General features: G+C 40.4%; 1 protein-coding gene across 1 annotated transcript in view; it reads right to left on the reverse strand.

The window, feature by feature from the left end:
* The window catches only part of LOC126249733 (endoribonuclease Dcr-1-like), a 284,524-nt gene that overhangs the window by 80,491 nt on the left and 188,100 nt on the right, over positions 1–15,933 (reverse strand). The window contains exon 12 of the mRNA XM_049951411.1: positions 13,121–13,272. Coding sequence (XP_049807368.1) covers positions 13,121–13,272 — 152 coding nt within the window. The remainder of the gene's footprint in view (positions 1–13,120; positions 13,273–15,933) is intronic.

Here is a 15,933-nt window from a genome sequence, read left to right on the forward strand (position 1 = left end):
ATCATACGAAAACAGACATTTCTTTATCAACAACATCACATGAGTCATTTAGTCCTATGGCGTAGCAAGGCACCTTTTGCAGAAGTTTGAGCAAACTTCTTTTATTGTCAGGAGCTAAAATTTTGGTTCTTCTTGTAGTACTTCTTGCCAACAACCTTCAAGTGTGGCAACAAGGATGTAGAGGCTTATCTTACTAGGGGTAAGATAGATACTGCCTACAGGAAAATTAAAGAGACCTTTGGAGATAAGAGAACCACTTGTATGAACATCAAGAGCTCAGATGGGAACCCAGTTCTATGCAAAGAAGGGAAAGCAGAAAGGTGGAAGGAGTATATAGAGGGTCTATACAAGGGCGATGTACTTGAGGACAATATTATGGAAATGGAAGAGGATGTAGATGAAGATGAAATGGGAGATACGATACTGCGTGAAGAGTTTGACAGAGCACTGAAAGACCTGAGTTGAAACAAGGACCCCGGAGTAGACAACATTCCATTGGAACTACTGGCGGCCTCGGGAGAGCCAGACCCGATAAAACTCTACCATCTGGTGAGCAAGATGTATGAAACAGGCGAAATACCCTCAGACTTCAAGAAGAATATAATAATTCCAATCCCAAAGAAAGCAGGTGTTGACAGATGTGAGAATTACCGAACAATCAGTTTAATAAGCCACAGCTGCAAAATACTAACACGAATTCTTTACAGACGAATGGAAAAACTAGTAGAAGCCGACCTCGGGGAAGATCAGTTTGCATTCCGTAGAAATACTGGAACACGTGAGGCAATACTGACCTTACGACTTATCTTAGAAGAAAGATTAAGGAAAGGCAAACCTACGTTTCTAGCATTTGTAGACTTAGAGAAAGCTTTTGACAATGTTGACTGGAATACTCTCTTTCAAATTCTAAAGGTGGCAGGGGTAAAATACAGGGAGCGAAAGGCTATTTACAATTTGTACAGAAACCACATGGCAGTTATAAGAGTCGAGGGACATGAAAGAGAAGCAGTGGTTGGGAAGGGAGTAAGACAGGGTTGTAGCCTCTCCCCGACATTATTCAATCTGTATATTGAGCAAGCAGTAAAGGAAACAAAAGAAAAATTCGGAGTAGGTATTAAAATCCATGGAGAAGAAATAAAAACTTTGAGGTTCGCCGATGACATTGTAATTCTGTCAGAGACATCAAAGGACTTGGAAGAGCAGTTGAACGGAATGGATGGTGTCTTGAAGGGAGGATATAAGATGAATATCAACAAAAGCAAAACGGGGATAATGGAATGTAGTCAAATTAAGTCGGGTGATGTTGAGGGTATTAGATTAGGAAATGAGACACTTAAAGTAGTAAAGGAGTTTTGCTATTTGGGGAGCAAAATAACTGATGATGGTCGAAGTAGAGAGGATATAAAATGTAGACTGGCAATGGCAAGGAAAGCGTTTCTGAAGAAGAGAAATTTGTTAACATCGAGCATAGATTTAAGTGTCAGGAAGTCATTTCTGAAAGTATTTGTATGGAGTGTAGCCATGTATGGAAGTGAAACATGGACGGTAAATAGTTTGGACAAGAAGAGAATAGAAGCTTTCGAAATGTGGTGCTACAGAAGAATGCTGAAGATTAGATGGGTAGATCACATAACTAATGAGGAGGTACTGAATAGGATTGGGGAGAAGAGGAGTTTGTGGCACAACTTGACCAGAAGAAGGGATCGGTTGGTAGGACATGTTCTGAGGCATCAAGGGATCACCAATTTAGTATTGGAGGGCAGTGTGGAGGGTAAAAATCGTAGGGGGAGACCAAGAGATGAATACATTAAGCAGATTCAGAAGGATGTAGGTTGCAGTAGGTACTGAGAGACGAAGCAGCTTGCACAGGATAGAGTAGCATGGAGAGCTGCATCAAACCAGTCTCAGGACTGAAGACCACAACAACAACAACAACATCAATGCAAAAGAAACATTATAAGCCTCAATAATAATGAAACACTCCATATGAGATTGTAACAACTACTGACGAAGTGGTGATACAATTTTTGTACTTGTTTAGATTTTTCCCTTATAAAAGTACCGATGTCTGGCACACAGCATGTTCTGATGCACCACGAAGGAGCTACTTCCATATCTAAGAGTATGCTGTCAGACCACAAAGGAGCCACACTGCAAAGGAGGTGCTTTGTTGTCAAAGATCACTACCGCTGAAGTTTCATAAAGTAGCTTTAAGCTATCATTCGGGTTACAAACACAAAAATGATGTTTAAATGAATATGCCTTCTTTGATTTTAATAGAGGTTTCAAAAGTCGCCAGAGTCTGCAAGTGGTTTATAAAATTTTATTGTTCATAAAATAAAATCATTGTGTTGCATTTGTGTGTACAGACCTTTTACGCAGATCGGTCGGCCAGCTTGCTCCCTTCTGTCCCCGCTCTTCAATGCACTCCCCTGTGCTTGTTGTTGTTGTTGTGGTTTTCAGTCCTGAGACTGGTTTGATGCAGCTCTCCATGCTACTCTATCCTGCGCAAGCTTCTTCATCTCCCAGTACCTACTGCAACCTACATCCTTCTGAATCTGCTTAGTGTATTCATCTCTTGGTCTCCCCCTACGATTTTTACCCTCCACGCTGCCCTCCAATACTAAATTGGTGATCCCTTGATGCCTCAGAACATGTCCTACCAACCGATCCCTTCTTCTGGTCAAGTTGTGCCACAAACTCCTCTTCTCCCCAATCCTATTCAGTACCTCCTCATTAGTTATGTGATCTACCCATCTAATCTTCAGCATTCTTCTGTAGCACCACATTTCGAAAGCTTCTATTCTCTTCTTGTCCAAACTATTTACCGTCCATGTTTCACTTCCATACATGGCTACACTCCATACAAATACTTTCAGAAATGACTTCCTGACACTTAAATCTATACTCGATGTTAACAAATTTCTCTTCTTCAGAAACGCTTTCCTTGCCACTGCCAGTCTACATTTTATATCCTCTCTACTTCGACCATCATCAGTTATTTTGCTCCCCAAATAGCAAAATTCCTTTACTACTTTAAGTGTCTCATTTCCTAATCTAATACCCTCAACATCACCCGACTTAATTCGACTACATTCCATTATCCTCGTTTTGCTTTTGTTGATGTTCATCTTATATCCTCCTTTCAAGACACTGTCCATTCCGTTCAACTGCTCTTCCAAGTCCTTTGCTGTCTCTGACAGAATTACAATGTCATCGGCGAACCTCAAAGTTTTTATTTCTTCTCCATGGATTTTAATACCTACTCCGAATTTTTCTTTTGTTTCCTTTACTGCTTGCTCAATATACAGATTGAATAATGTCGGGGAGAGGCTACAACCCTGTCTTACTCCCTTCCCAACCACTGCTTCCCTTTCATGTCCCTCGAATCTTATAACTGCCATCTGGTTTCTGTACAAATTGTAAATAGCTTTTCGCTCCCTGTATTTTACCCCTGCCACCTTTAGAATTTGAAAGAGAGTATTCCAGTCAACAATGTCAAAAGCTTTCTCTAAGTCTACAAATGCTAGAAACGTAGGTTTGCCTTTCCTTAATTTTTCTTCTAAGAAAAGTCGTAAGGTCAGTATTGCCTCACGTGTTCCAGTATTTCTACGGAATCCAAACTGATCTTCCCTGAGGTCGGCTTCTACTAGTTTTTCCATTCGTCTGTAAAGAATTCGTGTTAGTATTTTGCAGCTGTGACTTATTAAACTGATTGTTCAGTAATTCTCACATCTGTCAACACCTACTTTCTTTGGGATTGGAATTATTATATTCTTCTTGAAGTCTGAGGGTATTTCGCCTGTTTCATACATCTTGCTCACCAGGTGGTAGAGTTTTGTCAGGACTGGCTCTCCCAAGGCCATCAGTAGTTCCGATGGAATGTTGTCTACTCCGGGGGCCTTGTTTCGACTCAGGTCTTTCAGTGCTCTGTCAAACTCTTCACGCAGTATCGTATCTCCCATTTCATCTTCATCTACATCCTCTTCCATTTCCATAATATTGTCCTCAAGTACATCGCCCTTGTATAGACCCTCTATATACTCCTTCCACCTTTCTGCTTTCCCTTCTTTGCTTAGAACTGGGTTCCCATCTGAGCTCTTGATGTTCATACAAGTGGTTCTCTTATCTCCAAAGGTCTCTTTAATTTTCCTGTAGGCAGTATCTATCTTACCCCTAGTGAGATAAGCCTCTACATCCTTACATTTGTCCTCTAGCCATCCCTGCTTAGCCATTTTGCACTTCCTGTCAATTTCATTTTTGAGACGTTTGTATTCCTTTTTGCCTGCTTCATTTACTGCATTTTTATATTTTCTCCTTTCATCAATTAAATTCAATATTTCTTCTGTTACCCAAGGATTTCTACTAGCCCTCATCTTTTTACCTACTTGATCCTCTAGTGCCTTCACTACTTCATCCCTCAAAGCTACCCATTCTTCTTCTACTGTATTTCTTTCCCCCATTCCTGTCACATGATCCCTTATGCTCTCCCTGAAACTCTGTACAACCTCTGGTTCTTTCAGTTTATCCAGGTCCCATCTCCTTAAATTCCCACCTTTTTGCAGTTTCTTCAGTTTTAATCTACAGGTCATAACCAATAGATTGTGGTCAGAGTCCACATCTGCCCCTGGAAATGTCTTACAATTTAAAACCTGGTTCCTAAATCTCTGTCTTACCATTATATAATCTATCTGATACCTTTTAGTATCTCCAGGGTTCTTCCACGTATACAACCTTCTATCGTGATTCTTAAACCAAGTGTTAGCTATGATTAAGTTGTGCTCTGTGCAAAATTCTACCAGGCGGCTTCCTCTTTCATTTCTTAGCCCCAATCCATATTCACCTACTATGTTTCCTTCTCTCCCTTTTCCTACACTCGAATTCCAGTCACCCATGACTATTAAATTTTTTGTCTCCCTTCACTATCTGAATAATTTCTTCTATTTCATCATACATTTCTTCAATTTCTTCGTCATCTGCAGAGCTAGTTGGCATATAAACTTGTACTACTGTAGTAGGTGTGGGCTTCGTATCTATCTTGGCCACAATAATGCGTTCACTATGCTGTTTGTAGTAGCTTACCCGCATTCCTATTTTCCTATTCATTATTAAACCTACTCCTGCATTATCCCTATTTGACTTTGTGTTTATAACCCTGTAGTCACCTGACCAGAAGTCTTGTTCCTCCTGGCACCGAACTTCACTAATTCCCACTATATCTAACTTTAACCTATCCATTTCCCTTTTCAAATTTTCTAACCTACCTGCCCGATTAAGGGATCTGACATTCCACGCTCCGATCCGTAGAACGCCAGTTTTCAAGAGAAGTGCTCAAACAAATTATTATGTACAGATGAATATTTTTCAAATAATATGAGTGCATAATTTATACTTCCAAATTTTTTGGTGGGCCAGTTTTTGACCTTCCAGGGTCCGGACCTGGATCACAGTCTGCCAGTTGCCGACTGCTTATATAGCCGCTTCTAGGAGGGCCAGATTATTGAAGGCAGAGAGGTATCTCCTGAACCCTGGATTCTAAGATCCAGACAAGGCAGTGGTTGACCATCTGCTCCAAGGTCTTTCCCACAGCACTAGTGAAGGCAACAATATGATAACTACTAAGGTTTGTACGAAACTTCTCAAGTTTTAAAAATCCCTACGAGGTGCTGCAACACAGTATAATTATTCCTATAATGACCAGGTGAATGTCATGAGGTGCAGATAAAGCAGAACCCAGCTCCTAAGTGGAGGAGAGGCAGATGTAGTATTCATCAGGCAGTGGCCATAAGTGTGGCAAAATAGGCCACCATAGTCTGGGTAACATCTCTCAGGTTGGTCTCAAGATTCCTACAACCTATTACAGCAGCCACTGGGCCCCTCCCTCTTTCCCCAGATATCCTCTTGGTGATCTCCCATACAACTGTACTTTTGGTGAAATGGTTTGCGGCAGTCAGGAACTGTTGCCACAATCTCTTTTTGCTGTCTAATAATTCGGGAACATTTTGATATTTGTACCCTAAACGCTGGAGGGTTCTCTGCAGTTGGACAGCACTTGAACCTAAACAGAGACATCCATGTGGCCTTGATTGCAGAGACGACTTCATCTTTCCACTGAGGGACAGACTGACTTTTCAGCAGGCCTGAAGACTGTGGAATGGATGCTTCAACAGTTTGGTGGATCATGTCGTTAATGTGATCCACTGATTCTGATGCTCTCACAGTGTTCATACATAGCCAGCTGACTGTAAGAATTCAGTTTGCTCTACTGATTACCATCATGGTGGCTTTCTTTTCTGCACCACTCTCTGCAGCAGGTGAATCCAGATCTGGAAGTCATCACTTTGGTGCAAGTCTTCAACCACATCCCACTGACTGGTGTGTGTGAGGGCCAGAGGGCATATCAAGATATCAATAGCAGGGAATGACCCTGTTGCAGTGCTAAAATGCACACTCTGCTCCATGTTCAACACACACACACACACACACACACACACACACACACACACACACAGAGAGAGAGAGAGAGAGAGAGAGAGAGAGAGAGAGAGAGAGAGGGGGGAGGGGAGGGGAGGAGGGGGGGGGCACAAGTGGGCGAGCTTGAAGACTGGTTGTGATGGAGAGCAGTGAGGAGCGGTATGTGTTACTTACAAAAACAATTATTCCTCCTTTAGCTCTCTTTCAACTAAGGTGATCCTTTTGGTGGAAAATGTAGCCACTTAGCTCATGAGCATCAGATAATTTAAAATGAGTCTGCTGAAGACATATTATACATCAATCTACCCTGAGCTAACTGATGTAGTTTCTCCTCATGTTTAATGAACCAATTCAAGTTCCAATGAAATATGGAAACCATCTTAAAGGCGAGATTTTCCTCTGTCTTTTCCCATGTCATTCTTCCATGGAGAGAAACTGCAGCAGAAGGGGATTACTTGAGGGACTCGCCAGTTCCCTCAGGCAGATTTCGACATCCTTACCACTGATGGTATGGTTGTCATATGACCCATCAGACAGGACCAAGGTCGCACAGTCTGATGGCTTTGGACCTGATCGTTTTTGGCCTGCTGTTTTTCATCCCATGTCTGGATTCTGGGGACACTGTTAAGGTGATTTTAACAGAAACATTTTGTTGGGGCTCTTCTGCTATCTGCTGTAGTGGTCTGTTACCCTCCCTGACACTAGGTTTTGCGATCATCGTGCTTCACTGTTTGACTAACAGCACTGGCTTGCAGCTGCATTTGCAACTGCAGGTCAATGTGCTCCACTCAGCTGTCAAAGACTGGGTGCCAACAATAGGCTTCTGTATGGGTTGTCTAAATGCTGAGGCAAACAACTTCACAGAAGTGGGTGGTTGTGTGTCCTTAGACACATTTTTCATGTCAGAGTATGAGATGTGTTTGGTGACTTTGATTGCCTGAAGGTTCTTCTCTTCTGCAAAAGACAGGACACACTTCTCTCCAAACTTGGTGGGCTTGGGATCAACTGACACACTTGGGTGGAGCACTACACAGAATATCAGGTTTGTGGGCAGTAGAGCCACATCTTCCACACACAGCCTGACCATCACAACCCATGGTGGCAAGACCAAAGCACTGACACTTAAAGCAGCACTTCACATTAGGTACAAAGCAGTTAACTTTGAAGCCAATCAAGCCCACCATTATATAATCCGGCAACTTTGGCAGACTGAGTGTCAGGGTAAAAGATGCTGACTTCTAGAGCTCACCATCAACCCTTCTGATGAAATTCTGAACTTCAGTACACATTTGCTTTCCCACATTCCTGCTGGAGTTCTGTAGTATTTATATCTATTGTGTCCTGGCACATCTCAAATGCCTTACAACAATTTAGTCTTGTGGTTTTTTGTGTGTATTAGCTCACTGTCAAACACATCTTCTCCATGTAATTTGGCATTTAACAAATTGCTTACTTGAGTTGCTTTCAGTGTCTCGATCAGGAGTGCACCACTGTGCAGCCCCTGATAGATTTAAGCTGTCCTGCAAGACCCTCTAGAGTTTCATGGATGTAAAAAGGTGACAATTCCTCAAACAAACCTTCTACATGTTTAACAACAATAAATACATTATTCACCATAGGATGTGGTCCATTACTATCAATGATTTCTCTGGCATTCACAAACATTTCAGGTGGACTAGCCACACAAGAACACTATGAAGTCTGGGCATTAATACTGCCCAATAGACCACCCAAACCACTGTGTATAGAAGACAGAGACTTTTGGTTTCATTGAAGTCCCATGAGCACCCAGAGATGTAAGTGTACACCCAGACCGAGTCCCACTTGCCTCAGTAAGCACTACACAACTGAGGTTCGGCAGGTTCCCAAAGGTTGCTAGCAAAAGGCTGAACCGCATCAACAGCCATGCATTTCACCAGCACACAGCACACCTTAAGACTGAGGTTTTCTTTCCCCCTTGAGGTTTTTATCATTCTCTTGATCCAGATTGTTAAGCCAAGATCACTGTCTCCTGTGACATACATCATTCCACCACCACAGCGCACTGTGGTTGCTGATGCATGGCCTGAGCTTAATGTCACAGAGGACTGGCAGCACTTACCCATCCCCAGCTCTGGAAACCTGTGATTGCTAAATCCATACCCAGTAAATAACGACTGATCTCCCTGAGGTGCCCACCATTTGGCATGACCCGGGAGGCATGTGTGATTTATCAAGTGCCATGGACCTAGTGAACATTATCCCCTTTGGACAGAACCCACTAGTGGTCCATAATAGTACAATCACAGGCACCCAGGATGTAGGATGCCTAGAACTGTCGACTACATTGATGTTGGACACTTCAAGATATCAGTTCCTTAGCTTATTTTATGGTGGTGCACCCACTGTTGACTCGCTAACATTCACACTTCCTTTACAAAAATATGCTACCCTCAGCTAGGAAGGTGTTCTGCAATTACTTATTTTATTGTGCAGTCACAAATGAACATAGAACTATGTTCGACTATGTTGGTAATCAAAAGAGTTCTAGTTTCCCCTATGTAAGGAGCATTGCACTCACAATGTATCTCTCACACTTCTGCAGTGTTGAGAGCTAGCACAGTATCACTGGTGGACCCTTACAAATTCTGGATCCTGGGAAACTCATGAAAATTGAGTCTGTTGCCTCTATGTTGAAATACATTGCCTACTTGTTTAGTGACGATCTTGAAACAAATTCATTGCACCACTGAGAACTGCTCCGCTATTATAATTTTTCTGTCTTTCTCTTGCAGGGTGTAGGCCCTTCTTTGTTATATCTAGAACCAGAAAAATTCGTATTTTGCAATAAATGCGAATTCTGCCCCAATATGCAAAAATGCAATTTCACTTAACAGACGCTATTTCAGAGAGAATTGTATCCAGATGAACTATTTTATCAGAGACAGTTTGAAATACCTTCATTTTCTGCATATAACTATCGAAAATGTAGCCAATTTTTAGTTACTGGGATTGTACATCATCTGGTGAAACCCAACTTGGGTAGATAATATGAGTAAGAATCTGTTTAAAAAATAAAAAGTGTATGAACACAACGACGTATCATTGTGTTCAATGATCTGGTGCCATTAGAATTTTGGCGGTTGAATGGTCTGTTTAAGATCACGCCGTGTATTGCAACATAGTACTCAGCCGCAGGGCCTAGCATTTTATAACAAAGAAACTCATATGTTTGTTAGTTAGCTAAGGTTCAAAAAATGGTATAATTCGGACACTTTTAATGTCAAAAATTAGGTAGCGGATGTTTTGAACTGGGTTTGCATCAGATACCACTAGAGGTCGGGTTGAACACCTTTGATAACAACTCTGCTAACTTCAATATGCAGTTGCGTTAGCCATCACTGAATGCTTTGTCTTGTGCTTTGCTTCTTGTTTTCTTTTCTTATTTTGAAATATGTGCAGCAAGGTCCATCATGGATTTCGATTACGACCCTTGCGAATACCAGAAGAGGTCGCCGATCCCTGGGACAATGTGTCATCTCTACCATAGGCTGCTGTTCTCCTCTGATGCTCAAACTAGTTTGTTTTCTTGCTCATGGCCATCTGGCTCCATGCGTATAGTGCCCGCACTCCGCACTACAGCGATCGGGGAGGGAGAATCTGTAACATTTTTTGATTGCACCGCAGTTGTTGCCTTGTTAAAATAGAGTTATTGTATATTTCTAATTGCCATGTCAGTTCTATCTGCAGCATTGTCAAGCAAGGGTCCACAGCCAGGAATGCCAACAGATGGTCGAAATTAATAGTCTGCAGATTTTTCTATCATTAATTTGTGCGGGAAAAGACAAGTAACGTCCATAAATACCTTAACTCGGTATTCACTGGCGGGAAAATGATGCTGCGTTTCAACAGAAGAATCATTTTTGAAAGCTTAATATGCAGCCACATGAAGAAAACATAGGCCATTTCGGAAGATAAACGTGTTGTAGTTTTCGTAATAGCAAATATTCCACTCAATAAGTTCCTAATCAGCACTTTTTTAACAGTCGGTTTCAAAGAACTAACGCTTGTTTGTCTTCACTCATGTAGCATGACAAGCTTTTAAATTTGTGCGTCTAATCATTCACCAACAAAAAAATAGATGCTAATTTTGACAAAAATATATGCTACATTTTCCAATCCTTGGTTATATTCATTGGGTAGAAAGATGTTATGTAGCTATCTTGACTTGCGCTTGATACTGCCTGCATCACAAATGGTGATGGCAGGTCTGAGGCACTGGAGGGACATTTATCCAAGGTAAATAATGCATGATTACAGATTGTATTCAAACTGCAAATACTTTCAAATTATCTGCTGCTGATTAAAAATCATTGCTCTCTAAGAAACACACAGTAAGTTGGTAGTACGCTTTTTCCCGATCGTGGAGCAACAGTCCCCATTCCATCAAGGGACAGGCTGTGTTGACATCAGGTCTTAGAAAAGGATGCATCAGAAACACAGTGGATCACATCTTCAATGCAGTTCACTCACTGCAGGACACTGTCTTGATGTTGGCTATGGATTATCCTACAGTAGTGGTGGAATGTGTCTTATTCCATAAATTCAGCAAATATTATCTTCTGCCATAAAATATTTTGTATTACTCAACGTCTTGAGCAGGTGACAACAGAGCCCCATAATGGTAAGTATTTCAGGAGGTGGAAATGAATAAAGATGACTCAAAGCCTTGTGTCTGACACGCTCATTTGCTGGTAGATAATACAGATCACACTGTGTCTTTCCAGTAGGAATACACAATTATGGCAACTAGTTTTAGTGGACTGGTTAGTGCCTGCAATGATTGATTGATTTCATATAAGCACCGCCATTCAGCCCTTCCTCCCAGATGAGTCAACCCAGGTTGTTTACTTTTGGTATCTCTTTTTTTATATCTTTAAACACGATTTATTCATTGATTTTAAATGTATTTTGTAAATATAATTTCTGAGCAGATAAAGACAAGTGTTCAGAGTTTTTGATTTTGACTGGTAGTGATTTTACATTCAGTTGAGCCTGATCTGATAGATGGCTGCACCTTGGGAAGTAATTGTAGCTGTGAACAAGGCAAGAGCTGGCATCTGACTAAGTTTCTGAAATTCTGTCCAGGCGACAGTGGCTAGAGATTCTTGCTTTTGCTTGCAGCCATGAGTAGATGGGATGCCTTATCTAGCACATGAGATTCACAATGCAGGCTGAATGTTGATGTTGAAGGCTTGTTTAAGTGTTTGAGATTTTCTAACGACATCAGATAGTCTTACAGGTAATATTAAGAGGCAAATAAAATTGTGAGAAATCTTGGTTGAATACAGAATTTACAAGAGAAATTCTATTGGTGGAAGAAAGAGGCTGACCACTGAGAACACCCACATTTCAGTCAAAACCCAGTCACTCCATTTAGCATCACTAAGCTGGTTGGCTAAACGTTTAAATAGTTTTGGGAATAGTTTGGAGCTTGCTAAATCCTAGAGTCATTCGAGCAACTGATCTGGATGTATGAGATGAATTGTGTGCCCTCTGGAGCAGAGGTAATGTTCAAAGGTATTAAATATTTATGAAGTTGGCAATTAGTCATCAACAAAGTTATTTCTCCAGTATTTACAAACTTCACAAATATATTCCCGTGAAGATGCATTAAGTTCTAATTAGCTTTTTCTTCATTTTTGTAGGCAAGTTAGTGCATGTGCAGATGATAGGTCAGCAGAGCTCTTGTATACAGTTATTAGCTAGCAGCAGGAGGAGGTGGTGACTAAAAAGTAAATAAACACAATCCTTTGTATATACATAAAGTGTTTTGATGACGACACAAGTTTTAATCTACTTAGCTTTGAACTCTTATACAATTTTTTCTTTATGGATATTTGTGCAGATGTTTAAGAAACAAGTTACAGACAGTCCACTGATAGTAGGCGAAATACGTTTTCCAATCCAATAGCCAGGCCTTCGAATCCTGAGAGCAATTAGATTGTTTACAACAATATGGGACAGCACAATATGCAGAAATCTACAGTTAAATACAGTTTTGGAAAAATTATTACCTCTTTCATTTAATGCAGGTTTTGTTATAGGAACTGCATACGTTAATATTAACACCACTCAGAAACATCCAGAAGAGACAGATATAAGGGACTCAGCACTCCTATCTGCTTCCCAAAATATTGAACTTATTTCTTCAAATGTTCACTGAAATTTTACACGATATTACAGGACACTGTAGAAAGAGCGAGTGTTAATACTAACTGAAATAACAAATTTAAACAGAAATTGCACTAAGTTTTCCTCAGCTGTCAGTTTTTAGAATATGAGGATCAAGATGGTGGGGCAACAATATTATCGATCACACAGGCATACAAAAAGGTTTGCGTGTTAATCTAGCTGCGCGGGATTGGCCGAGCGGTCTAAGGCACTGCAGTCATGGACTGTGCAGCTGGTCCTGGCACAAGTTTGAGTTCTCCCTTGGCCATGGGTGTGTGTATTTGTCCTTAGGATAATTTAGGTTAAGTAGTGTGTAAGCTTAGGGACTGATGACCTTAGCAGTTAAGTCCCATAAGATTTCACACACATTTGAAGATTTTTTTTGTGTGTGTTACTCTAAAAAGTATCACTAAATCCTGGAGAAAGTACATACCTGTTCACCAATGCTACAGCAGTTGACATGTTAACTGACGAATGGCTCGGGCTTGATGGCGGACTATATGCTTCTATCATGTCAGTCCATTTGTCTGCTTCCATTTCTTCTTCCTCTGAAGGTTCTTTATTGGCACATTTTCTAAGAAGCATCTGCAAAAATGTTCATACATGACAGTTGATACGTACAGCACAAATAATACTTAGTGCAGATATATAAACAACTATCATGCTGAAGTACCTGTTCATGAGAAACTAACATCTCTTCTGTAACTGCACCACAAATGCCTGAAGCCAATGTTGTAATTTCACTATGTTTACAGTAGTGTGTCAATCCTCTCATTACTTGAATAATTATGTTGGAAGTTCATTTCTCACATTTAACAATGTATTGCATAATGGCTTCCTTGTTAAAAGTCACACTCATTCAATCACTCTCTCACTCTCTCTCAAAACTTTCTGTCTTGGAGAAGAAAGCATGACAGTAGATACTGAATACATTTATTTCTCTGTGCACAATGATGATAAGCCCAGCAGAATGGGGACAAACATCACAGCAGTGCAAACAGATGACAAAATAGTTTCCTTCCTGGCGCTAGCCCATGGCAGAAACTGCCAATACAGTTGCAGATCTACACAGCTTTTATCACCCTAGTAAATTTGTTTGATCACAACAAAAGTGTGAACAATCCCATGTAGGCTTCTCAACTAAGGACATCATTATCTATGTTTCATAAGACAACGATATCAGCTCTGCACTCACTGGTCCCTACTTAGAGAAAGTTTTAGTCAACACCCAGTCTTTGGGAGCTGAGCTAACTGGCACCAGCATTACAGTTCTGACAAACTCATGTAGATGTAGAAAACCTCTGCATTGACCAACAGCAGCCATCATGGTCCACTCATAGGTCAGTATAACTTAAGTTCAACCATGTGTGAAAGCTTTGATCCTCGTATGTTTCAGTACATCCTGTACTGCACATTATCAGCATTCTGCATCATCTATCATGTTTGCCTCACTGGCAAGAGGCACTTGTTTCTAATGGCCCTGCTGTTCTAGTTCTCTCTCTCTCTCTTTTTACATGTACCACATGATGGTCCTCACTAGAGCAAGGACTGTATATATTGGCACAAGTGAGAACACCTTGTCACTAGCAATACGGAAGCCAAATAAATTTATATTTTACCAACATACTAAATAATTATCAATGCACTTTCAAGTGGACACAAGCACATCAGTCCCTCACATGAAGCAGGCACTGAACGTTCCAACACAGAGTAGGGAAAATGAACTAAGAATTTTGACATGGCAAGCTTGCTAAGAAATTTTTATCCAAGGACTCTGCTGTGAAAGACTTCATGCCCATAACCTAATAATACAGTCAAAGTATGGTACAGGATGTCAAATTGAGCAAAATTTTCCAGATAACCATAGCTCGGAAATGCACTGTTGTGGAGCTAAAGTGACAAAAAGACAGCCAATCAGTACCAGGTGAAGAGGGTGCTTTTAAACTAACTTATCCTAATCAGTACCCCCTATGCAAAGGGGTGTAGTTACTAATTAAATTAGCTGATGATAATGATTTCAACTGAACAGTCAAAGCTAGGCACACTTTAAATTCATACCCATGGCTGGTTACATTACAGCTTAATTTTCTGTGGTGTTTACAGGGTACAGCTTGGCTATTAAATCAACTATACAGTAATGCTTCTAATTTGTGAAGCTTACGAGTGTTACTGCAGGGAAACAACAATGCAGTAAGATAGTCAAGATGTTCAATGGTAGTATAAATGAGATCTAAAGTTGAGATGTTTTAAATTTCCCTAATGTTAGATGCGTATAGCAGATCATTAAGTGTCAACTAAGACAATGGTGAAAAAGAAAATAGAAATAAAATTTAAACATGTTTTTTCTTAGATCACACAAGAAAATGATTGAAATTAACGGCTCCAACATCACTACAAAGTTGATATGGTTGAAGAAATTATTGATGCTGTTTCTCAATGATATGGTGACCATCTCTTCACAGATGATTGATGTCTGATATATGTAGTCTCTCATTAAATCCCCACACAAAAAAGTCAAGTGGTGTTAAACCAGGCAACCTGACAGGCCACTCTCATTTCCCACTGCACCTGACTGACAATGGGAATGCTATGGAGCACCATACTACTGCAACAGTATCCTTCCGTGTACATGGAGAGGAATGTCTTCCAAAAATATAAGCAATCTTACTTGTAAAAATGGTAAATAATTTTTTTGATTTAATTGAGGAGGTAGAATAAAAGATACAAACAAGTTGTCACAGACAGTTCTTGCCCACACATTCACCGAAAACCTTTCCTGGTGACCATGTTTAAGAATGTAATGAGTAGTTTCATATGGCCATTAGTGATCGTTTTGTATGTTAATTACTGCTTCCCTAGTAAAAATACCCCCATTCATAAATAAGATAAAGTAGAGAAAATTCACATTGTTGAGACATAAAGCACTACCTTAATTCCCAAACACAAAATTTGCTCACCTAGGATAATTTTCTACTTTCTACTTTAATACATGGTACAGATGTAAACCATTATCCCCCATTACACTTCAAACAAGCTGATGAGTGACAATGGGTTTGTGAGCTGTTGTTCTGATGCTGGTTGAAGGCATTGTTTTGAAACACTGAAATATTTCTTCATCAAATTCCAAATTCTTCACTGTTCTTCACTGTCCCATTTTAGCCGTTTTGAGTGCAAACATGCCTGTTTCTTTCAAGTGTTTCTCCACAGCCAAGATTTTGAGTACTGGTAGCCTTCTGTTTACGAAGT

The sequence above is a fragment of the Schistocerca nitens genome, chromosome 3 (assembly GCF_023898315.1).
Source record: "Schistocerca nitens isolate TAMUIC-IGC-003100 chromosome 3, iqSchNite1.1, whole genome shotgun sequence".
NCBI lineage: Eukaryota > Metazoa > Arthropoda > Insecta > Orthoptera > Acrididae > Schistocerca > Schistocerca nitens.